At 52.6% G+C, this 25,288-nt stretch overlaps 1 protein-coding gene across 4 annotated transcripts in view; it reads left to right on the top strand.

Annotated features, from left to right (window-relative positions):
* Positions 1–25,288, top strand: part of SAMD11 (sterile alpha motif domain containing 11) — a 174,434-nt gene that overhangs the window by 135,439 nt on the left and 13,707 nt on the right. For all 4 annotated transcript variants that reach the window (XM_067567293.1, XM_067567296.1, XM_067567295.1 and 1 more), the window contains exons 8-11: positions 6,369–6,507; positions 19,071–19,186; positions 20,080–20,158; positions 20,970–21,670. In XM_067567293.1, the coding sequence (XP_067423394.1) occupies positions 6,369–6,507; positions 19,071–19,186; positions 20,080–20,158; positions 20,970–21,670 (1,035 nt within the window). The remainder of the gene's footprint in view (positions 1–6,368; positions 6,508–19,070; positions 19,187–20,079; positions 20,159–20,969; positions 21,671–25,288) is intronic.

The following is a 25,288-nucleotide window of genomic DNA, read 5'->3' as shown; positions in this document are numbered from 1 at the left end:
AACACGCACTGAGACACGCAACGTGTATGAGCACAGCACACCCACAACATGCACATAGGCACTGTGTAGAGACATGCAACACATCTATGAAGAGGCACAATGTACACAGCACACACACAGGCCCAGTACATACACAACACAGGAGCAACATGCCCAGTAAGACTGAATGGGCACAATACACAACTGCACATAGGCATTACACAATATATACACACAGGAACAATTGCTTACACACAGGTGCAACACACACAAGCATTGTGCATGCTCAGTATTTGCACAAGCACAATAAACAACATATGCCTTACAAAGATGCCACATGCACAAGCATGCCATGTTGGACCTCACAACATGCACCTACACATAGGCATAGTACACACAGCAGACAGAACGCATGCAAAGGCACAACATGGGTACACAGTACACACACAGCTCACAGACCCATACACGATACGTTCCTGTGCTCTGGCACGATACATAAACTCATGCAACACACACCTACATTTATGTACACATGCACATTACACAGACTCACAACAGGCCAACACTGAGGCCCAATTTACTTGGGCAGAAATTGGGCACCAGACATACAAAACATACTTCCCAGGCATAGCATATGCAGCAGAACAGCTGGTGCCACAGCCGTTCCATCTCCAGAGCAACTTGTTGCTGTAAAAAGCCTGACATTTTAAAAAATTATTATTCAACTGTCTCCTCACCATTTCAGGGGTGGGGGGGGGGGTGTCCAACGCTGAGGTTTCAGGGTGGGCAGGAGGAGAAGGGGAGGCTGCACAGACAGGCTTTCTTGTGTAATGTTGACAAGACAAAACTTCAGTGTGTTTTGGATTAGCTCCATGCCACAGGCCTCTGGTTGGGCTATAAATTATTAGTGCCAGGACAAAGCGCAGTTTATCTGCAGGCTCACACGGAGGCACCAATAACGTTAATTATTTAGAAAATGTTAATAATTTAGAAATCTTTTTTTTTTTTTAATTGCTTTTCTTTCCCACTCCTCCTCCCATGCAGTGTGCGCTGCTCCCTTCCTCCCAGCCACACGCATCCCGCATCTGAATTCAGTCTGTCTCTGTGCCTGGAACCTCTCTCCACCAGCGTCCCGGTGTCAATCATTCTGATTTCCCAACTGTCAGAGTGCAGGCTTGTAAATAACAGATCCTCCCGGGTGGGGGAGGAGGGACTAGGAGATGCGGTGGAGGAGGGAGGGAAGGTATATGGGGGAGTTGTTGCGGTCATTCAGGATCAATGCAGCTTCTGGAATTGGCTGCATGCCAGACTTCTAAATTACTGGCACTGTGGCAATAAGGAGTGACCTGGGTTTTTCAGATAATTAATTTATAAGCATCGGAGGTGCATGGTCCCTGGCTCCGCGAATTCTGCTGGCTTTTTATGTGATCTGATGGGGCTTGTTGTTTCACTCTCTCTTACATGCCTTTACAGTTTCAAAATATAGATCATTTTAATGTTTGTTCCCTCTCTTCTTTTTTTAATGAGTTTGCATGAATGCAGCAAGAGGTGCCTTAGGGACTGAAGTCCTGTTTATCCACAGCTCAGGCAGTGGCTGTGCAAGCTTTTCCACCCCAACTTGCTCTTCCACCAATGGCCCCGGATCCGACCTGACTGGGAAGACCCCTGCCCCCCCACTAAGGGTAAAAAGGGAGTTCAGTCACCATGGTCGGTTCCTGTGTTTAGTAGGATTCAGAATTGTATTGGACACTTACGTGGGTAGCGAGAACCTGCTTGATAACATGCCATAGGATTTAGAAGGGATATAACTCATCATGCTCCACACCATAAGCCAAGCACTAACTGCTCAGAGTTCGCAAGAAACTTCCCCTGGGCCTGGTTGTTCCATAATTGCCCAGCAGGGGAGTTTCTCGCCCCTTCTTCTGAAGTAGCTGATAGTGGCCAAAAGCAAGATACTGGGCGAGATGAACCATTACTTGGCTGATCGTCTGGCAATTCCTATGTTCCTCATCATTCGTTTTTGTTAAAAGCACGGGTGGGAAATCTTTATTGTGATGTTGGAACTGGACGGAGACCCAGCATACTCATGTCACACAGGCTGCGTATGCAATCCGCTGGTAGTAACTTTGGGTCACTGATCATTTGCGGGTGAAAGGCTTTCTCTCCTCTTACCCACCTATGTCTCCCCATTTCAACTCCTGGAAATGCAGTCTTCCACCAGAGGGAGGGTGGGCATTTGCTGTTGGAGCAATGGGGAGAATAGTCTAGCAGGTCTGAGGGGGACCTCTGGTACAGCATAGTCTGATGATGCACACCTGCCCCCTGGGTTTTATGCTGGATTTAATGCCCCTGAACCTCCCTCTTATTTCAGATCCACCCACAGTAGGCACCACAGCTCTTGCTATTAGTATTGTATTATTGTAGTGCCTAGGACCCCGATCACGGACCAGGATCTCACTGTTGTAGGCGCTTTACGAACCGTTGTTTGATCTTTGTCAGTGTCTCATGTTGAATCAGGCCCTGTGGAGGCAACTCTGCCAGATGACCTTGAGTGGGAGAAGGGAGAAAAAGAAGGGGGAACGCTGACTTAGAAGGCTGAACTGTGTTCAGAGACAGGAGTTGGGAAGCCTTTGACTGGAGGTCACTTTGCCTGGCTGTAGCTTTCTGCACCCATTTTCCGGTCTCATTGCATAGGTGTCAGATATTTAAATAGCTAGAGTGTTTCTGGAAAGATTCTCCACCTATGAAGTAAGGGTGGGTATGTGAATCTATTATCCATATATATGCAGTGTGTACACACACAGGCATGTGTATAGAGTGTGTTTGGTATTTGAATTTGGAAAAATAAATCTTATTAATATATATGACTATCTGGTCTTATGGCCAATGCACAGGACTAAGAATAAAGACTCATGGGGATCTATTCCCAGCTCTTGCATACATATACCTGGTGACCATGGGTGAGTCTGTGCCTCAGTTTTCCCATCAGTAAAATGGAGATAATATAATCCTAAACCCTCTGTAGTGCTTTTCAGCTCTGGATCTCAAAGCACTTTGCAAAGGCTGGTAAGAATTATTTCCATTTTAACACATGGGAAGAGTGAGGCACAGAGAAAATTGACTTGTCACACAGCAGTACAAGTACAGTATTAGTAGGTTGGTGAAGACTAACGGGTTAATGCAGGCAAAGCACTTTGTGTGCTTCATGGAAGGCGCTACAGAAGTACAAAGTATAATGATGATTATAATATATACTCTGACCTACACATATCTATTTCTTTATTCAAGTACGTTGTTTGTCTCTGTCTTGGCCTCCTCTGACACAGAGCAGGAGATAGTGGGTGTGAGGAGGGGATTTCCTGGCTGTTTTTTCCAGTGTGTTATGCAGACAGTAGCGGAGGTTTCATTGCTAGGCTGGTGCAAGCATGCAGAGGTAGGGTGCCCCAGAGTTGTGTGTGGGCAGCAGATGAGGAGAGGCAAGCCCAGTGTGGAGGAAGGAGCACAGCTGAGAGGCGGGGAATCTCCTGATGGTTAACTCTGTGCCAGGGTAGCACTCCAGAAAGTCTCTTGCAATGCAAGTGGCTGTCTCTTCTATAACTAATCTGCCTAGCGTTTCATGAGTTGTCTCAGCCTGCTCTGGTCCCTCTGGTGGATAAATGCATCAAATAAAATAATTTAATAAAGTGGGACAGTTACACAGCAATGCCCCGCTTGGAATGCTGTACAAACGTCAGCTAATTAGTGTGCAGTAATGATCCTGCCAGGGAGGAATTAATATTCCCATTTTACAGGTGGGGGAAACAGAGTCAGAGCAGCTAAGGGCTTGTCTATGTGGTCAATGGAACAAGAATAAGTAAAGCGATTGTAAGTCACACCTGCAGTTATTTTGATGCAAGTCTTTATGTGGACGGTTATTTCAGAATCACAGTACCCTAGGACTGTGCCTGTGATCCCATGTAGCATTTGCTAAGTTCTTGTGAAATAGGGAATTCAGATTCTGAAATAAGGGTGCCAGCTTGCACTGAAATAATTAGAGGTATGAGTGACAGCTCCCTTAGATAGTCCGGTTTCATTTCCTGTGTGGACAAGTCTTCAGTGACTGGGCCTAAAGCGGGACACTGCTTTCCAGCCTCGGGGTTAAAAGAAGATTCAGGTTCAGTGAATTCAGCCCGAGAGCAGCAGCTCAGTAGGTGTATGTGTTGTGGTGACCCGTCCCCGTCTCTCCCCCCTCCCCCGCCCCAGGTGAGGCACTGTCCTCCCTAGCCCTCCCTCCCATAAGTGAGAATCACCAGCTGCAAAAGGTGAGTGAAGGGGGAGGAGTGTGACTGGCTCTTGCATAACCCCCTGCCTACTAACTAGCCCCTCGTGCACAGCCCTGTGCTGTCCAGAAAGGCTGCCTGGGTGGCTAGCACTACCCTCCCTGCTGTAGCAACTGACTGATTTACTGCCTGACTCATTCCCCACCTCCCTGGAAACCTTTCCCTGGAATTCCCCATGTGCGCCCCAAGGCTGAGCGCAGGAGCTCTCCGAGCGGGGAGCACGGGGCCCCCGCACTAGCCTGACCCAGGCAGATGTTTCTCATAGTCTGTCTGCAAATGCCAAAACGCCACCTCCCTTCAAACCCCTCCTCCCCCAGGCTTCAGGCACTGTGGGGGCTCCAGGTAGGTGAGCTGGAGAATAAGTGTTGTGCGAGATTTAACAGGACAGCAGGGATCTGCAGCCAGCATGGGCTGGGATATGAATTCCAGCCAGTCAGCACTGCTGCTATTGCAGCTGCAGCTGGGGGAGAAAGCAGACACATGACTTACTGTTAACTCTAGGGCACTTGTAAGTCCCAGAGATGGAGGGGGGGGGGTAAAAAGGAGAAGAGCATGATCTTCTGTGCAAGGTGCTATGCCCCATGTCCTCTGCCAGGCCAGAAACTGGACAAGTCTCTTACTGGCTCTTGTGTGTGTGTGCGCCATCCCTTTTACAGGGGGGAGGGAGCTGTGTGTGACCCAGCAACCGGTTATTAGCCAAGCTGGTCACGGAGGCAGCCCCTTGCTCTGGGTGTCCCTCAACCTGACTGCCGGAAGCTGGGACTGGAGGACAGGGCAGGATCTCTCAGGGTCATTCCTTCTGAAGCACCGGCCACTGGTGGAAGACAGGCTACGGGGCTGGATGGACCATTGGTTGGGCCTAGTCTTATCTTCTTGCGGGGTGTGGGGGATTGGCTGTAGTTCTGTTCATGAGCCCACCCGTTTGGGCCTGCTAGGTCAGTGATGGGCTGTGCCAAACTAGCCGGTGTCGCTCTGTGTCCCTAACCTTTGACCTAGTCTCTGCGCTGGGTTATGCAGTGTGTGTGGCGGGGATGACACACACCTGAGCATGCACTTCCAGAGCCAGGGCAAGGGAGCCTGGCAGTGATATGGTGCACCTCATGTCTACCCTCAAGGGCTGCTTGAACCGGCCAGGATAGGGCCCCACGGGCTGCTGAGGAGGCCACGGGGGGAGGGTTCCCCGTAGGGGAGCGTGGCTGCGGAGCAGAGCTGGTCTGGATGCTGATAAACGACCGGCCCTTGCCCCTCTTTGCAGCGGGCCCCCTGTGGGGTGGCGCTAGGTGCCCCGGGGGCCCCAGCCCGTCCGCAGAGGGTTCCCTGCACCCCTCCCAGAGACAGCTGCTGCCTGTCCTCTGCCCCCCTCCTGCCCACTGCTGAGACCGCCAGGGCGGCGCTGCGCCGAGCGAGCCCCGAGTGAAGTGAAGTCACTCCCTGCTAGCATGGGGGTGCACAGCCCCCCCCCGACGGGCTCCTGGAGGCGCGCGCCCCGGGCCAGGCGGGCAGCGCGGAGAACGAGCAACCCTCCCCCCCCCCCCGTGCAGGGGAAGGAAGGCTCGCTACATAAAACACCCCCCCCCCCGTGACACCATTTCCTCCCGCTCGCTCTCGGAGCCCCCCCCGCGAGTAACCTGCCCAGCCCGGCCACGCTGCGGCGCGCGGCAAAGGCACCGACCGGGGGAGGGGGTTTGCGAGGCTCGCTCTCCCCGGGCTCTCCCCGCACCTGACCGGCCGTGCGCTGCCTGCCGCCCCCCCTCTGCAGCCCCGCGGCCAGGCGCGACTTTCTGGCGAGGGGAGGGAGGGAGGGAGGCAGCCGGGCAGGCAGGGGCGGCGGGAGCCGAGGCGAGGCAGAGCCACGCACGCAGAGCGGAGCAGCGCGGAGCGGCGCCGGCCATGCAATGAGCAGGGTAGGTGGGCGGCGGGCTCCGCTCGGCCCTGGGCTCCCCGCGGCCGGAGCTGGCTCGGCACCGCGCTCCCGGGGGTGGGGGTGGGGGAGGGAGGCGGGCTGGGGCTGGGGAGGGGGTTTGGCTCTCAGCGGCCGCCGGGCTGATGCACGCTTCCTCCCCCCCGCAGATATCCTCCGGGCGCGGCAAGAGGCGGCTGCGCGCAACCCCGGGGCCATGGAGGCGCATCTCCCGTCGGCCAGCAACTCGTCCAGCCAGCGCCGGAAACAGGGGCTCCCCCAGCACCGCGACTCGCACTTCCCCGAGAGGTAGGGAGGGGGCCGCCGCGTGCGGGCCTGGGGCGGGGGGGGGGGGGGCTTGGGTTACGGGACAGCCCCCACCCCCCCGGGGCGGGGCTTGCCTAGGAGTTCGCGTGGAGGTGGGAAGGTGGCCGGGCCGGGCCGGGCCGTGCAGCCCTTCCAGACGTGGGACCTCGGCTCGACGAGGCCCTTCGGGTTTCCAGCTTGTCTTGTGTCTGCAGGCTCCCAGGAACCGGCCGGGGATTTATTGCAAAGAAATAAAGAATCGTTTTTTTTAAAGGGTGCAAGTTGGTGCAGAAAGTGAACTTTTCTGGGTTAATATATGGGGGGAGGGGGGGTAATATTGAGGGATAGGAAAAAAGGAAGCGATAGAGAAAGTGGACCTGGAAGCGGAAGAGGCCGGTAGGAGGCCAGAGGGCCATCTCCTCAGGTTGCCCCCGTCTTTTCCGCTTCCAGGCCTGCTCGGGAAAGGGAGATGGCAGCTGGGTTGTCTGGGCCATCAGAGTTACTTAAACTGCCACCTCGAAGGAGGGAGCCAGGTGTGGGGTTCTGCAATGTCTGCTTTTAGGACACAGCCACTGCCGCACATGTTCTCCCGTACATGGGGGTGTGTAACGTCCACTGCGTTGCCATACTGTAACAGACAGCCTCATGTTTATATTTCTCATTTATTACTAACCTAAACACATCTACCCAATGTAATGTGTTGGATTTTCTTCACATAGTCAGTGTATTCATGTTCTTGAAATTCTGTACATGTAAGTTCTAGGGAAATTTGTTAAAACTTGAATAATAATATGATTTAATAGTTTTTGTAAAACTTGGGATTTTTTTGGGGGGGGGGGGGAAGCAAAAAATAGTAAAACTGAAAACAAAAAGCCATGTGGATTGACTAGGCATATATGTGCCAGGTTGGGTGTGCAAGTGAGTGTGCGCATGATGTGTGTCGGTTGGTTTCTGTGTGGTTGTGTTGATGGGTGTGTGCCTCTGGGAAGAGTGTGTGTGGTATGGGCAGGATACGTGCATGTGTGATTTTATGTGCTTGCCTGTTTCATATATGTGCAAGGGTATCAGTGCCTGTGCGGGGGTATGAACTTGCGTGTTAGCGTTTGCACTTTTTTAGGCATGGATGTGCTTGCTCGTTACACGTGTGTGCGCATGCATGCATGTGCAGGTGGGTGGGAATGGGGCTGACATGCATTTGTACACATCTGCATTTCAGATCCTGGTTTGTGAGTCTCAGGTTGTCGGTAACATTCTCTCTAAATCCTGCCTTGGAATCTGGGAGTTGATAGTATTGTGTAATCTGTCCTTTTGGCACAGAACACACTAAACTGTTTAAATTAGAATTTAATAGCTGCCCCAGATAATAACAAAAGGGAACTGATGCCTTGGGACAGAAGCTGAGTGAGAGGGAAATTTTTTGAAGGACAAGAGTTGGAGGTGAGGCGTCCCCTTTGCTCAGACAGTGCTGCTAGAAATCTGGCTTACTTCCCTCCCAAGTAATCCCAGATCGTTTATCTTGCTGTGTTGTAAGATGTTCTCTCCACGATCGAGAAGTTCAGAGAGAAATTAAATTAAAGTTTTCTTTGTTTCTTGAAAGGATAGTGGAGGAATGAAGAGGTGTGAGATGGACTGGCTGCCAGAGGGGCTGACTCCCTCTGGGGTCCTGGAAAGGGCTGTGGAGGACTTCAATCTAGGCTGAGTTAGGTCTTGATCTCTTTTCGGGGGTGGGTGGGAAGGAAACTGGAATAATAATTCAGCTGCATGTGGGGAGAAGGTAGTTCTTTCAGCTCATAGCCCTGGGGGATCCTCGGCCCAATAGCTGTCTGCGCACAGGGTCTGGGCAGACCTGATAAACCTTTGTTCTACCGACTGCACTTTGGCTAACCCGTCCAATAAAATCCAGCTCAGTCGATGCATGCTGTAGACAGACCTGTCAGGAATGCAGAGATAGGCGAGTTTCATTGCAGCCAGTTGGTAGGAAAACTTCTTTGCTGCGTGTGGCCTGGAGGGCTGCCAGGCCAGCCGGGGAACTGTCTGAGGAAATGTTTGTAGAAGTGGGGCGGAGGCATGTCGGAAGAGTAAACTAAAAACGCATGTTAATGGGTACCAAGTCCAGGATTTACCTGGAACTGCCAAGCAGGTGACGTGCACGAGTTAACAAAGGCCAAGCCAGAGCATGTTAAATCATGTGGGAAGAAAGTGTAATCTAGTGGGCAGAGCAGGGACTGAAAGTTAGGGCTCCCGTGTGCTTTTTTCCAGTCATGGAGGGAGAGGGGTCTAGTAGTTAGATCAGGGGACCAGGAGTCAGGACTCCTTCCTGAGTTCTAATCCCTGCTATGGAAGGGAGTGTGGACTAATAGTTAAATAGGTGACTGGGAGTCAGGACTCCTGGGTTCTGTTCCTGGCTCTGACACTAACCTTTTCTGTGAACTTGGTCAAGTTACTTACCCTTTTGTGCCTCAGTTTCCCCATCTGTAAAATGACGCCAGTGCTCATTTGTAAAACAGGGCCTGTTTAGTTACCGTTTGTGACGGTCTTGAAGGTTCTCTGGGAAAAGGCGCATGTAGTGGAGAGTCTTACTGCATGGAGTAAGGATTTCTGGGCCCCCCTGCAACCGAGTAGCTATCAGCATAATGGCATTATAGACACTGAGACCACCACTTGTGTGTATAGAACTGCGGGGCTATATTCTTCCCTGGCTTATACACTCTGAAGCCTCATTTACTTCAGTAGAATTGCATGTGGAGTAAGTCGGGGCAGGCCTTTATACTGGATCTGTGGGCAGAAGCTGCCCCCAAGTGTCTGGGTAGAGTAGCTACCCGAGGAGTTTTTGGACACTGTATGAAAAGTTGAGATTCTGGGCCCCTTTTCTTGTGCAAGGCACAGCTGACCCTACAGATCAGTTGCATGTAGCCCTCTGACCCTGGAAAGAGGTGCAGGAAGGTTGCCTTTGTATGTGTTGCTGTTTGTTTGGCAGAGGTCTCAGGTGTGATAATCCTTTGTCAGCTGAGCTGAGGGATGACTGTAGGGATCCTGCTGGGAGGAAGACCGCTTCATCTATATCTATACCCTGCGGTCAGGACTTGTCAAGTCTGCTGGACATTGGTTCCAAGGATCGTTATTTGTGCACAGAGATTCTTAACCATTCAGGTATTACCTGGGGCTGTCCTGCATCACTCTGCCCCCACTCATGAGGGCCATGTTTCGTGCTGCTTTATCATTGCACCGTCAAGGGCATTAGGTGTGCCTGTAGAAGACACAGCCAAAGATTGCAGAGACAAAGCACTCAGGGGTTAATCTCTCTGCCTCACGCCCTCATGTTGGTCTTAGCCTCCAGTTTTGTATTGGACCGCTGTGGTCTTTGTCAACAAGATAAATCAAAAACAAGGAGAGTCCTGTAGCACTTTAAAGACTAACACATTTCTGCAGGCATAAGCTTTCGTGGGCTGAAACCCACTTGGTCAGATGCATGAAATAGAAATCAGATAGGAGGTGTGTATATATATACATCCAAGGGTAAGAACCAACAATGGGGAAGGTAGGTGTAAACAAAGTCCATTCAGTTAGAGTAGATGAGGCCTATTCACAACTGTTGATTAGAAGGTGAGAGAATGTGTGAACAGTGACAATTACTTCTTGTAATGAGAGAACCATTCCAAATTCCTGTTCAGACCCAGTTTGATTGTGTCAAGTTTGCATGTGAGTTCCAGCTCTGCAGTTTCTCGCTGAAGTCTGTTTTTGAAGTTTTTTGTAGAAGTATGGCAACTTTCAAGTCAGCTACAGTGTCCTGGGAGATTGAAGTGCTCTCCAACTGGTTTATGGATGTTACCATTTTTTATGTCTGATTTGTGTCCATTTATTCTTTTGCATAGTGACAGTCCGGTTTGGCCAATGTACATGGCAGAGGGGCATTGCTGGCACATGATGGCATATATAACATTAGTAGGTGTGTAGGTGAATGAGCTCCTGATGGTGTGGCTAATGTGGTTAGGACCTGTGATGGTGTCACTAGAATCGATGTGTGGGCAGAGCTGGCAACGGGGTTTGTTGCAGGGATAGGTTCCTGGGTTGGTGTTCTTGTATGGTGTGCGGTTGCTGGTGAGTATTTGCTTCATGTTGCGGGGCTGTCTGTAAGCAAGGATAGGTCTGCCTCCCACGGCTTGAGCGAGTGAGGGATCATCTGCTAGGATAGGTTGTAGATCCTTAATGATGTGTTGGAGAGATTTTAGCTGGGGGTTGTAGGTGATGGTGTGGAAAGTCTAAAAGGCTGCTGGCTCAGATAGGCAGCAAAGGAAGAGGTGGAGGGGAAGTAGTGATGAAAGGAGTTGGCTCACACAGCGAAAACGGCAGGTGGATTTATGGTGTCTCTTTTCCTGGGAGCAGAGGAAATAATGCATGATGCGAGGGCCATGGTGTTACAATTCCATTCCAGCTTCCTGTTTGCAGCTTTGTGGGGATCAGTTCACAAATACAACAGCTTTGCTGGCAAGAATAATTAGCCACTCAAGCATTCAGCTATTAGTTATGGCAAGAGGGGAAAAAATCCACACCAGCAACCCAGGGTTATTTATCAAGGTGGCACCACATTTTTTGCAGGGAGACCTTTGCATCCAGTTGGGAAAGAGTTTTTATTTAATTTTTTGCTAATTTTCAGTGATGAAGAGGGTTGTGGGAATGATTCCTATGAGCTGGTGAATGCTCAGGAAGATGGGTGGGGCCCGTTTTTTGTCCACTATTTGGATTCAGAGTCACTGGTCAACAAAAGGGTAGTGGGTCCAGTGGTCTGAGCACAGGACAGAGAGCCAGGTGTCTGGCTGTGAGGCCAAGGACCATGTTCCCAAAGTGCATGTGCAAAAGGCATCCGTTTCCAAATGCAAATTCTTGAGATTCATAGCTGTGAATTACAAATTTAGATTCAGACCCAGAATGAGAGAGTGCCCAGACCTGGGAGTTTTGCAAAGACGGGTTCTCTGATTGCAAAGATTGGTTAGTTTAATGTTACAAAAGGGCTTGGAAAAGTTTGGGTTTAGATTCCAAACTCTCTAGCTTGACCCTGTTTCTACACACACACACGCCATGTGCACGATGCTACGCCCCATGTGAAATGGGAAGGAGATTACCCTCTAGAGAAGAGGGTTGGTTTTGGTTCTGCTTTGTACCCCCTGAGTTTCTTGGGGGCTTGCATGTTTTTGTTGGAGAGACATTTGGCTTCCCAGTTTCCTACGTAGAGCGTGCTAGCCCCCTGGTTTATCCTGTGGCACCCACTCCTATTCACTATCTAGATCTTCATCTGAACAGAAGCTTCTTCATCGAGCCAGGCTCTGCATATGTGTGTGTAATAAATGACCCATTTGGGTTCCAAGCAGAGCTCTCCAAACCTCAAATTTGAACTAGTCTTCATAGATGAAAGACTAGTGCTTTCATCTGCTGCTATCCCCATCAGGCTTAGTGTTCTTTTCCGTCCATCTCCTCCCTTCAGGGGTGGTCTCAGGAATTTGGCCCGGCTATATGATCGGGGAGGTAGAGAGGAAAGAGGCGGTTAGTATTCCCCTTCCTTATGGGAAAATATTTATACCCTGGATAAGAAGGTATATGGATATGGCACAGGTGATCAAAATAAGGCTGGCTGATCCATAAATCAACCATCTCTGCGGTGTGATGAAACCAGGCGGTTCATATCACACTTCAGATTCGTGTGTGTGTGTTTTGTGCTTGTATGGAGCTGCACGTGGAGAACGTATTCTTTTTCTCAAAAGTAGGTGGTAGGTGGCTCTGATCCAGAGAAAGGTTGGCATATAACCTCTCCCCAGGGGCCAGTTAGGGGGTGAAATTTTGTGGGATGCGATGGATTCCTCTGGACCTTGTGTCAATATCATTAAAACCATGTAAGTATTGTCCTGAGACAAGGGACGTCAGAGACTCGGGGTGCAATTCATTCTGGGGTTCCATCTTTCATTTCCTTGGGAGCACATAAAATAATGGGGGTGGAGGAGTTGAGTTTGTAAAGAATAATGAAAATCCCTGTGTGCTGGGATATTGTCATGTGTTTGTCTCCCTGGCAGTTTGAAGGGGGAAGGCTGAAAATTAGCACACCCACCAATCGCTCCTTAAGTCTCAGTGCATGCATGCCAGCTGCCCTGGGTTGGCAGGTAGCTCTCAAATGCTGGGGGTCAAACTCTGAAGTCCTTGCTCAGGCAAAACTGACCTCAAAGGCAATGGAAATTTTGCCTTAAAAAAAACTTAGTGAGGATTTCAGGATGCGGATCTTTCCCAGTGCAGCTGCTGCCTTTAACTCTGGGCAAGGCCTGGCACCCCTCAGCTCCCACATTCCCCCCCCCCCCCCCTCCGATCTTGAAGGACTTCCTTTACTCATCTGTGACAGAAAGAGGGCCTTTTTTTCACACCAGCTCTCTTCCTTGCACACTGCACCCCATTCAAGTCACTATCAGGACTCTTCCCCATTGAACTCAGCATTCGTCGCTTTCTGGCCTGGTTGACATTTGTGATTTCCTCTCAAATTCAAACCAGTTTTAAAGCTGTGTGGAGCCATAGCACAGACCAGGATCCAGCCAGCCTGGACTGGTTTGACTGAACCGATTTTAAAACTGGTTAGACTTTTCCCCAGCCCCTACTTGTCTAAATATATTTCTATCATCCCGGCATGTGGTACATGTTGTCTAGAAGGTGCATGTCTCCTTGTACCTAGAGACCCCAAACATGTTCTTCAAAAAGCCCTTTTGGTTTATTTAGTTTCCTTCTCTCCCTCCTGGCAGCAAGAGCCTGTGGCCGGGTATTAAAAGTGTCTGCTGCAAACCAGCAAGGAGCTGTGCCAATTGCCCATTACCTCAGGTTTAAAGTGTCTCTTCCTATCAAAAGCCAAGCAGAATAAAGTGAAGCTCTTGTGCGTTTTTCCCTCCCCCTCCTCCTACCCTCTCTAAATTTATTTCCATGCCTTGCTGGTTTCAATCTGTGTCTCCTGACCCTCTCAGTTCACCAGTCTCAGCCTGCAGCCGGGATTTGGGAGGCCGAGAGGGGGTTAATATGAAATGCTGGGTTTTAACAGTATAATGTGTAACCCCGTAATGACTTTAAATATTGATTATTTGAAGGCCATTAGCGCTTATTGTTAAAGAAAAGTCAATACTTTTTAAGCCTTGTGAACCGTTTGTCTCCTGTTAAAGGACATATCAAATTTAGCACCATGCAGTGCAAACCCCCTAACACCCTGCACGCACGCCTCCAGCTGGATAGATGTTTTGGGTTTTTTTTTCAAGAGGAGAAGGATGCAATAACAATGCATGCAGAAGTGCTCTTTGCAAAACAAGGTTGGGGCTTATCAAACATTACTGGCAAAGGCTAGGTTCTGGTTCTCAGAGGACAGGGCTGGTACTCAGTGCTTTCTCAGCCCTTACTCCAGTGGGAGTTTTAGCTGAGTAAAGGCTGAGTTGTAACTGAGCAGAGATCTCAGGGTTTGGCTCAAGATTTCTATTTTTAATGCACGTGTTTCAGTGGGAGAAATGGGGGCGGTGCCACGTTGGTGGGGACATTTCTTGGGCACCATTTCCCAGCAGATGTGCGAAGTCCTTCCCAGTATTATGGTTTGGTTAAGGAGATGCTAAAACTGTGATTTAGTTACGGAGCTATGCTCCCCTGATCAGCTGCATCAAGGAACTGCACCGGGGTCAGCTCTAGCCTCCAGATTACTCCAGCTACAGATGCTGGTTTTGCAGCATTAGATATTGTGAAAGAGCTGGGGGTATGCACACAGGACTACCCTACCCTTTACCCTGCTTTTGCAGAGTAAGGTGCTGGGTGAGCTATGGGGACAGGTGCTTGATTCCCATTCACCTTTGGCTCAGAAGGCAGTGGTGGCTGATGTGTAAAGGTGTTGTGGTGAAAGGACGAGAGCTGATGATTACACCCAGGGCTGTCCACATGGAACCTCAGCTCTGGGTTCAGACTGGCAAAGCTGGTTGCAGAGCAGTACTAATTATATGAACTCTGATTGGGTCACAGTCCCTTCTCTCTGATCTCGCCCTGGTCCCCCTTCCCTTATGTGGGTGTGGATTGCAGCCCATTGCCTAGCCCTGCCCTTATTTATAGCCATCGACTTGAGGAACGCCGCAAAGTTCTGTTTACATTACAAATGCCTGGTTACATCCCACTCACTGCCTGACATGATTAAAGCACTGTTCTGTGGAGTAGAAAAGGCCCAACCCTATTTTTAAAATCCTTGGGCTTGTCCCCGACACAGTTGCGTTTGTAGTGTAGACGGGCCCTGCCTCCTCTAGCTGCAGGGAACCCCCAAAGCTTACCCCACGGAACCCTCTACAGCCTCTCATTTAATATTTTCCTCTAACTCCTGTGGTCTGACCATGTACATTCAGATAGCGGCTCTCTCAGGTCCCGCAGGGACAGCTCCTTCCCCGGGTTTATTTCTTACCTCTATCTCAGACACGGCCAGCCCATGGTAGCAGCTGATCAGCGTGCCCGTAGAGGAAGGAACGTGGGGCCCATGGCTTGGCTCCTGGAGCGGAGTGCGTGATAAAGAAAGTGAAAGAACAGCAAGCTCCTGAGTGAATGTCTCAAAGATCAAAGCTAGGCCCTGTAATGTGACATTGTGCTGCTGCCAAAGGGAAGGCCGTTTAATTTTGCAGTGCATGGCCTTCATCCCCACAGAGCGCTTCTTCCTCCCTATCACAGATCGTCTCTTGCCAGCTAAAATCAGAAGCCGCCACAGCTCCCTTTGCGAGCTCTTTGTGCAGCCTGCACCTGGGGCTGACAGACGCGCATTGTCTCCTATTCAGACTCCCCTTCCCTGTGTTTATAAAAGGCGGGGAGGACGTGGTCGCCGCTTGCCTGGCCGTGGAATAGTTAAAAGCTACTTGATTTCCTAAATTGCTTCTTATAAAACGACCAGCACGTCTGCCAGGCTCGTCTCCCCATGATTACGGCTAATTACGATCGAACCGACACCTCCTAGCCACCGTCATGCTGCTTTAATTGTCCGTTATTCATCTGCAGGCTGTCCGGGGTGGCAAAGCACTTGGCAGCCCAGCGACCGAGGCCTCAGCTAATTGTGAGGCCTCAGGGATTAGGGCAGGTGATTACACACTTCATGGTGTAATTACATAAGCATCGCTTGGCTGCTGCCCCGGCGCTGAGCCGAAGGTCACGCGCTGCGTTACCTGAGATTAATTGGAGCTGCCACTGAAGCGCGAGGCGCTGGCGGAGCGGTTATACGATTAGCATTAACATTTCAACAGCAACGCATCGATCTGTGGCTCTGCTCCAGACACAGCGAGCTGTGCAATTAGTTTAGAGGAGAGCGAGGCGAGGAGGGGGGAAGAAAGAGACAGACAGCAAAGGGGGAGAAGGGCAACAGACAGACAGACAGACAGAAAAATAGCGAGGGGAGAAAAGGAAGAGACAGACGGGGAGGCAAAGACAGATGGGAAAGGGTGGGGGCAGGGAGAGGGAAGGCTTATTAGGGGAAATGTTTCAGTCCATCCGCTGTGTGGGATCTGCATGCGTGTCGCAGTGTTGGTGCTGACTGAGGGAGCGAGAGAACTCTTCCCGGGAGAGGAGAAGGGACCCCGCCCCCTTCCCCTGCTCTTGGAATAGTTTTGGAAATCTGGGGTTACACAAAAAATGATCATCGGCTGGATCTGTGGGAACCAGAGTGATAACTCCTTGCCAGCAGTATGGAGGCGGGGTGGGGGCAGTGAAAGCCCCCTCAGCGCGCACACACATCCTGCCCCTTTGGTCCAAGTGCTTTGTGTGTGTGCTCGTATGTTGCGCTGTCACGCACACGCTCACCCACCCCTGAAGCAGGTTTTATGGGAAGAAAGATGCTACAAAATGAAAATAAACAGTCTAGTGCCTGACTTTGCCTCTGGATGCCCCAGTGAAGGTAATCATGTTATAAGTGGCCATCAAAAGGAATTAAGAGACGTGCAGCCGGAAACCAGAGATTTGCTTGCAGGCTTTCAAGGCAGATTTGACGAGTGGAAGAAATCTTGGCTCCCATTTGCTACCTGTGTGCTCTTTACCCTGTTCTCCAGGCGGCTTTACCGGGCCTGCTTTCTGGCTCTCTCCCCCTCCCTGGCCCTTTGCCCTGCCTTCCGCTTCGGTTACCAGGAGCTGGAGTCAGGAAAGGCACCAGTGTGCCATTCTGTCGTCCTGCATCACCTTCAGGCCTGGGACTCCACCACGGCTCTGCCGAGGCGCCTCTCCGCTGACCGACAGCGCCCCTGCTGTTCTGACCCTCGCTCTGGCATTTGGCCCCGTCAGGGCTCTGCCAATGCACCTTTATCTGAGCTGCAGCAACCCCTTCTCTGCAGCAAAGAGGTTGCCAGCCGTACCAAGCCGGGCAGGGGCTGGATAACCGTTAGGGTCTTTACTGAGACCCACCCCCACCCCACCCCCAGAGCTGTAAAATACCTGGTCACTTGCAACACAGCCAAATTGCAAGCCCAGGTTTGCTGAGGTGAAAGACCAGCGCTAGCACGGTGCTGACCTGTGCACCCCTGGCCCAGCCAACCCCCAGCGTAGGTCCCAGCTGACAGGCCGGTCTCAAAGGCAGAGCCAAATCCATCGGCGCGGGAAGCTGGGAAGGAGGTGGGATCTGTTTCGTTCCCTTGCGTGCAGATTTGTATCTTCTCTGCTCCTCTTTTATCCCCTTTGGGGTGGGTTTTTTTTTTTTTTTCTTCATCGAGTTGTGCAAACAAAGTACCAAATTCGGCTGAAAACCTGCCAGTGCGGATAAGCCTCCAGATTCTCCACTCGCTCCGTGGGTCAGTTGGGGGAACGAGTGAGATGGCAGCGGGTGTGTGGGCAACCAAGGACTCGATGCTGTGAGCCGCTGTGTCCACCTCCTCCCCACCTTTGACTCCCCCTGACCTCAGTGGCCCTGATCTTGTGAACGGCTGTGACAGCCCCTCCCCCTCTCCGGTGCCCAAACCCGTCCATTCATGTCGGTGGGCCCGATCCTGTGAGACCCTGAGTGCCTGCAGCTGCCAATGGGAATTGAAGGTGCTTGGCTCCTTATGGGTGCCAGCCCCATGGGTATCAAGGACACTCAGCGCCTCACAGGCACCAGCTCCGTGGGGGCGGAGGGCTCATGTCCCCTCTGAGCCTGGGCTGGATGGTGCTGATGGCTGCTGAGCAGGAAGGGAAGGGACAGCTCCCAGCCTGTCCCGCCACCACTCTGCTCTTGTTTTAGTTCATGAAACGTTGGGTTTTCCTCACTGTGTGGCCCTCGCGAAGCAGCAGCCTCTGCGTGGCCAGGAACAACTGGGCGTCCGGCTTGGCTGGGAAACCTGGGGTCAGTGGGAATAGCAGACGCTTCCGGAGGAGCAGGCAGGGGAGGGACTGTCGGAGCCATCTGTCCGTGAAAGTGCAGCCTGTGCACGCCCCCGTGCTGGTGTGAGCACTCGGGTCCAGCAAGCAGGAATCTCGGAGTGAGCTCCTTTGTCTCAAGGCCGGCACAGTTCCTGAGGTGTTGGCACAGCCTCCTGGAGAGCATTCCCTCTTGGCTGCTCGCACAGCATCTATCTCTGGGAGATCTGTGTCTGAGCTCTGTCTGCCCTCACACAGGCCCAGCTACCCTTGACTTCAGGAAGAGCTTTGGTTCGGTAAGGACAGAGCAGAGACTTTGGGCATAGCCCGTTCTGTCCTTGGTGCTTTTACAAGCCGGTAAGACACAGCCTCTGCCCCAAAAACCTTAGCTCAGCTCAGGCACATACAACCCCGGAGAGGTGGTGCAGTCAGTGTGTGTCCGTGTCCATGTCCGTGTCCGTTCGCCCGCTCCACAGAGAACAGGCCTAAAGAGAGGGACCACTGGGCATCAGACAGCAGGTGCGTGTGTGGGGTTGCAGATGCCGACCAATAAGGATTCGGGTTTTAATGGTAGCAGCCTGCTGGAAAACTAGCCTAGGTCAGTCATACGCCGAAAGAGGCTGCCCTGGAGGTGCCCTGTAACATGCTGGGGTATTTGTATGTGTGTGCCCCAGCTGTACGTCTAGAGGGTGTGTGTGTGTGTGTGTGTGTGTGTGTGTGTGTGTGTGTGTGTGTAGTGTGTGTGTGTGTGTGTGTGTGTGTGTGTGTGTGTGTATGTAGATGTGTCAGAGAACATACAGGACAACATTCCGGGGGTATTTATGTGTGTGTCCCAGCTGCACCTGGCTGTGTATGTGTGTGTGTATGTAGATATGTCAGAGAACATACAGTACAACATGCAAGTGTATTTGTACATGTGTGCGCCAGTTGTACGTGTGTGTGTGTGTGTGTAGTGTGTGTGTGTGTGGGTGTGTGTATGTAGATACGTCAGAAAACATATAGTACAACATTCCGGGGGTATTTATATGTGTCCCAGTTGTACCTGGGGGGGTGGGTGTGGGGGTGTGTGTGTGTGTGTGTGTGTGTGTGTGTAGATGTGTCAGAGAACACACAACACAACATGCCAGCACGCCCGTGGAGACGTTGATCTCCTTGGTGAGCTACGCTTATGCTCAGATCAGCGCGACTGCCGCCACGAGGTTCTAAATCTCTTCCGTTTTCTTCAGGGACATGTCCCACCCACCGCCTCTGCTGTCGCCCCAGAATGCCCCCCACATCGCGCTGGGGCCTCACTTGAGACCTCCCTTCCTGGGGGTGCCTTCAGCTTTGTGCCAGACGCCAGGTGAGTGCATGGCTGACGGGCCGTGCGACAAGGGGGAGCAGAGGGCTGCCGCGAAGCTTTCCTCCGTCCTTGTGGACGAGCCGTCCGGCCATTGGTTTCCCTGCTTCCCCTTTCATTGCGATTCCCACATCGCAGGGCTTTTGTGACTCCTGGAGCAGGCTACGGTAGCAGCCGCTTGCCTGGTGGGGTGCGCCTTGTGCATGGCTGGCGGTGGCTCCCTGCGTGCCTCCCTGTCTCCTCTTGCCGAGGACAGTCCCCTGATGGAGACCTGTGTGGTAGCTCATTGCCACAGCCCTGCCTTGAGAGCATCCCAGAGCTGCCCCACTCTCATGGGTGCACGGGCGGGTGCTCTACCCTCTCCAGCGGCACCCGAGTGTGCAGAAGGAGCAGCAGTCGGTCTGTGCTCCATGAGGAAGCACGCACTGCCCCTTGTGCCTCGTATGGCCATTCAGCTCCACTGGTGCCATCTCCCGGCTCCCTTTGCTGTGCCTGGCCCCACGGTGGTGCTAGCAGAGAGCAGGCCCTGCACGTGGGAGTGCAGTTGGCCAGCCTCCCGTGGAGACATAAAGCGGGCTGGATCAGGTCCTTGCACTCCCTTTGCAGCTGGTAGCCGCAGCCTGGTGCAGAGAACGTGTGTCTGTTGCATTGTGCAGCGGGAATGGAATCCAGCTGCCATGTCGCCCCTTTTGGCCTAGCCAGGGTGTTTGTTGTGAGCCACAGGAAATCACATCTGTTGTTGACTGGGATTGGCAGCAGCATTCACTGGGGGGAAGCGGTTCTGTGGCCCTTCACTGCACAGCTGGCCCTTGTTGCAGCTGGTTTTGCAGAGAGAGAGAGAGAGAGAGAGAGTGCTGAGATGTATAACCCTGCATCATGCTTCCCCCTGCCCGCAGGTTATGGGTTTCTACAGCCGGCACAAGCGGAGATGTTTGCACGGCAGCAGGAGATGCTACGGAAACAGAATCTTGCTAGGTAAGGAGCGCTGCCCCGGAGGAGCTCCCTGCATTTGAACCTGCCTGTCCTTCAGGCTAGATTTCCTTCCTCTGCTGGCTTTTCATCCTGGACCCAGCCAGAATGGGGTGTGGTGTTGGTGCTGGACGGGCAGCCCTGGGGAATGAAGCCCTCCATTTCCAGGGCAGGTACGGTGCAGGTGGCGACAATGCAAGCTTTCCCCCATGAAGAGAGAGCACCTAGTTCAGCCTTCATGCCCATGCAGTCCTTGGCCTCTCTGCTGTGACTGCCATTATGCAGGTGGTTTTTCTGATTGGAACCCGTTGGACCTGGCCCGACACCGTCAGAGTCATTACCCTTCAGGCTTACAAGGAGTGAGAGCTTTTAGTGCTGCCTACGGGGTTTGAACCTGCGACGTAGGAGTGAAAGGCTCTGTATCCCTTCCCAGCGCCTCTCAATCAGCCAGCCCTGCTGCTCAGCACTTGACAACAAGCCTGGTTCACACGGGAGGACGGGATGTTGGAACAGTTTTTACAGCGTGGGTGCTGACAGCCATTGAACAAAACTATAAACCCTGTATGTGATGGAAACCACCTCAAGCCAGGGGGTGCTGCTGCACCCCCAGCACCTCTGGATGAATGAGGACTCCCCGCTTTGTATTGTGCAGCAGAAATAGAGCAATGCCTGGGGGAAATGAATTGAAACAATATACGGGTGTGAAAATCATCCACTCACCAAATGAGGCCATAGGCCCTTGAGCTCTGAAGCTGCAGTAGCTAGTGAATGATGAGTCGACCCTTTAAACCCTAATGATTTTTCTCTCCCTGTTTAGGCTTGAGATGTCGGCCGAGATCATCCGCCAGAAGGAGCTAGAGAATCTCCATCGGCAGAGGCTCTTGGCCGGCGATCCGCTGAGCCTGCACCCGGGCTTACCCCAGGACCACCCCGCCTTGCGGAACGTGCATGACATCCCCGAGGGCCACCCGCTGCGGGAAGAGCTCTCGCGGAGGAACGCCATGCTGGTGCTCCGGCACAACAACACGCCATTGCTGTCGCTCAACCACGGGGTCCCCAGCGCCACCCCGCCCAAGGAGCAGGGCCGGAGGGGGAGCCGGAAATCCGTGCACCACCGGGCGGAGCCTCCGGGTCTGAACGAGGCCAAGGAGCTGGCCGATCCACGGGCACGGGATGGCGCGCCCGACTGCAACGACGAGGAGATGAAAGACTCGGAGAGCGACGCCGAAGTGAGCGACGAGAAGCCCGAGAGCCTGAAAGCTGAGAGCAGCAGCTCGGCCAGTGAACTCAAAGAGTGCAAAGAGACAGGCAAGGTCTATGAGGGGGCCAAGGAGCTGAGTGAAGTGGCCCCCAGCCAGAACGCCCCCTGCAGCTCCTCAAGCACTGAGTCGCCCAGCCACCTGCTCGGCCCAGGCATCAATAAAAATGAGGTGAAATACCTCCCTCCGGCCTCCATCCCACCACCCCAGCCGCTGCCCTTCGGATTCCCATACACCATGAGCCCCTATTTCCACGCAGGTAGGTGAGAGCCTCATAGCTATGTAGGGTACCAACATGGGATGGGGTCTGGGGAGAGGGACTGGATTGACCAGCGTCGATTGTACAACATTTTAAAAACGGGCCTTCTAGTCTGTTCATCGCATTTACAGTGCCTCCGTCTCTGTGGGATTTGAGCATCTGGACTGAAAACAAAAAAAGGGAATGTAAAGAGCCCATCTAGAAACAAAGTAACTTAGAGGCCACTAATGAATCCAGCCCTGGTCTGAGGCTGGGGTGAGCCAAAAACACATGAGAAGGGAAGAAGTGAAAATACGAGACCTAGGTGAAAACGGTGCAGCAGTTAGGAAACTGAGAGTCAAAGGGGACGCACATAAATGTGTCTGAAGGCAAAGTCGTCTCCCTGCGGGTATCCAAGTATGCCTGGGAGGAAGCTGTGCGCTGAGCAGTTGATACTGAGGTGTTTGACTGGATATTGGCAAAGCTAATGATACAGCGGTAGGAAAAACTGCATGTTGTGTTGGACTGCGGGCATAAGCATGATGTCATGACAGAGCAGAGAGGAAATAGTCTCTGCGGAGTTGGCTGGACCTTCTTTGGAAACCTCAGTTCAAGACAGACATTGATAAATTGGAGAGGGCTCCAGGGAAGGGCAGCAAAGATGTTGGAGGGATTGACTTGGGAGGGGAAAGGCTAGAAGGATTAAATATGTATAGCTGGGCTGAAACATAACCAGACTTGTGGAGAGGTGGGATCCAACAGCCACCTCTCAGTGGTTGAAGGAGGTGTAAGGATTGTCTGGGGTGCTTCCTGGAGACCCAAAATGTAACAGGACAGAGATGAGCAAGGGAAAGCTTTTTAGGCTGGGTAGCTGAAAACTAGACTCCTGGGACAGTCTCCCAAGGCTCTGCAAAGCCCATTGCTAGAGTGGGGCTAGATGTACTGCTCAGGAATGTACTGCAGAGAGCAGGCAGCAGCTGATGCGGAATAGCCTGGAGTATCTGCTTGGGCTTCCCCGTCTTTGCATTCTCTATATTTCCATGGTTTGACGAGAGGGAAATGCAGAAGTAAGGCTGGAGTTCCCTTGGTCCCATTGTGCCTGGGGCATCTCCACGTGCTAGGCAGCATGACCTCCTGCAGGTGGGCCTGTACCTTTGGGACAGAGATTCAGGAGGTCCCCCAACAGCGATTCCACCTCGGCAGCCTCTTTGCCCTCGAAAGCCATGTGTTGTCACCTGACTCTGTTCCCATTGCAACCCCCCCGATACATCAGATGTGTCTGATGTGTTATTGACTTTAAGCTTCAGCGAGGGAACGCAAAGGAGCGGAGGCTGTCTCTGTACCCCAGCTCTCTGCAGATAGGAGCGTGTCCGGACAAAGCGCAGGGGGTATGCATGTGGGGACGGGGAGGGTGTTACTGATACTCAGGTCATCGCCCCCGCAAGAGGCATAGGAGTGGGTGACCCCACCCGCTGTATGTCCTCCATCAGCTTTGTCCACAGCAAGAAACTGCAGCTCCTCTCTGGTCAGATCTTGGCTGTCCAGCTGACCCAGCAGAGAGCGTGATGGGTTCAGTGAACTCTTTCCCCTGTGACCTTCCGATGTGATCCCGAAGGAGACGGGCTGGTTGTTTGGAATCCAGTCAGCCCCACAACAGCGGCAAGGGTTAAGGAAGGCAATATGGTCACACACACGTGTGCGAGAAGCATGTTCTCTCTGTCCCCTGCATGACTCTTAAAATGCATCCCGCAGCGTGTGGAGGGAGGTGTGCGCCACTAGGGGACACCGCCCACTCACCAATGCCCCATGCAGACCCGTGAGGAAAGGAAGTCCCAGCACGAGGTGGGACTTGAACTCAGATTCCCAGCGTGCCCATGGTGCTGGCTCAGCCCTGCTAGCCCACCCCAGAGCCAAAGAGAGATGCATATTCTAATTCCTTGTCTTAGCAGTTAGCAGGGGCTAGATGCTGCATCCTGTGAGAAAAGGAGTGAGGGTAAATGAATGAACCTGGCAGGACAAGTGCGGCTGCCCTTAACACATGGATCGTTCGGAGCCACCTTCTAGGCCGAAGAAGGAAGCAACTGCTCTGTGACAGGCAGGCAGCCAGCGCGATAAATATCCCCACTGCCTCCCACAGATGAAGCTTCCTCGCGGGAGCCTTCCGCTCCCAATCGTTTAAAAGGAAACAGGTGGTTCTGTGCTGTGGCCGCCCCATGTGCGCCCCTATAGAGCAGGGTGCGGATTGTAGATGGGTGTCAGAAACAGCAGTAGATCAAAGCGCACCGTGGGCCTTTCAGCGCCCAGTTGCAAGGTCCACATGGTGACTTAGCATGTGGCAGATGGTGCACGGTAGATCTACGCCCCAGCTTGCTGCTCGTAAGTGGCAGTATAGACAAGCCCATAGGAAGAGTCTATCCACATAGACAAGACCGATCAGGGGTGGGAGGGCAAACTCAGGCCCAACGCCACACTGCGGATCAGACGGAGCGTTGGGAATAGAGCTCCTGTCTCCAGAGCCCCTGGACCATGCCACCTCTCACTGGTATTTTGGGGTGCATCGATTAACCCAACTCTGAATAGCACACACCTAGATTGCCCAAGGAATGACCAGCCTTGGCTCCAGGAGGCGTTTGTGCCTGAGGACAGAAAAACAGACCTTCTCTTAACTCTTTCCTGTATGTGGGCTGCTTTTGTAGCTCCTCTGGTCTTGGTGGTGTGCAGGACGCCGTGGTAAGGAAGAGACAGGCTGTGTTCCAAGGAGCAGACCATCTAAGGAGGCAGATAGCATGGCAGCCCCTATAGAGTGTGGGAGAAGGGAAAGGGGCAGTGACTGGAGTCTCAGACAGCCCCGACAGGTTTCCAGAAAGGGGGAGGGCTCCTGTCCTTCTTTGGAGGCAGAGAACTGGTTTTTTTGTCCCCCATGACAAAAAATATTGACGAGGCAGCCGGAGTTTGGTCGATTCCCTGAGCTGCCTCCTGGGAATCTGGCGGCTGCTGGATGACCTCATCTCTTCAAGGTTTTGACGGCATTGTGTTCTCGCCCCCCTTCCCCCCGGAAAAGGTGAAGGATGGAGTGTGCGGGAGGCTAAAATCCTTTTATTGATCTGCAGTCTGGAGAGCAATTAACGGGAGCCTTCCAGTGCTGTTCCATGACCTGAACCCTCTGTGGTGTGTGCATGGGGGGCGGGGGGGGGGGATGGGAGATGGGTTAGAGAGTGATAATAAGACTGATTAAACCCTTCTGTGTGTTGGCTTCTGGGCCTGTTCTGAGTGGGGGCAGGGGGAAGGGGGAGTTGCTGCTGATTCTCTCGGCCGGATCAGAGGGGCTGTGCAGAAAACAAGGCTTGGTTGTCGGGACTGAGGCCCCGTTGGCAACGAGGGGTGGCTCTATCCCCCTTTAGCCAGCGGCCGGGCCTGCTGTCCAGGCTCGCGCATGTCCCTAGTGTCAATGCACAGCTCGTGCCCAGGGACTCCACTAGCTGTGTTTTTCCCTCCTCTCGCGAGGCAGTGCTGGGGGAAGGCGCTGAGGGCTGAGCGCCTGGATCGGCTCCAAATACGTTCAGCCGGGCAGCCCCAGTGCAGTCCTTCCCTGCATTGCCCGGCCAGCCCCTGGGCCTCAGCTGAGCCCTGTGGAGACTC

This window comes from Emydura macquarii, unplaced genomic scaffold (genome assembly GCF_026122565.2).
Source record: "Emydura macquarii macquarii isolate MOO-44397 ecotype Brisbane River unplaced genomic scaffold, CSIRO-AGI_Emac_v2 contig_2768, whole genome shotgun sequence".
Taxonomy (NCBI): Eukaryota; Metazoa; Chordata; order Testudines; family Chelidae; genus Emydura; species Emydura macquarii.
The sequence above is the reverse complement of the archived record's forward strand: the minus strand, read 5'-3'. Positions and strand labels throughout refer to the sequence as shown.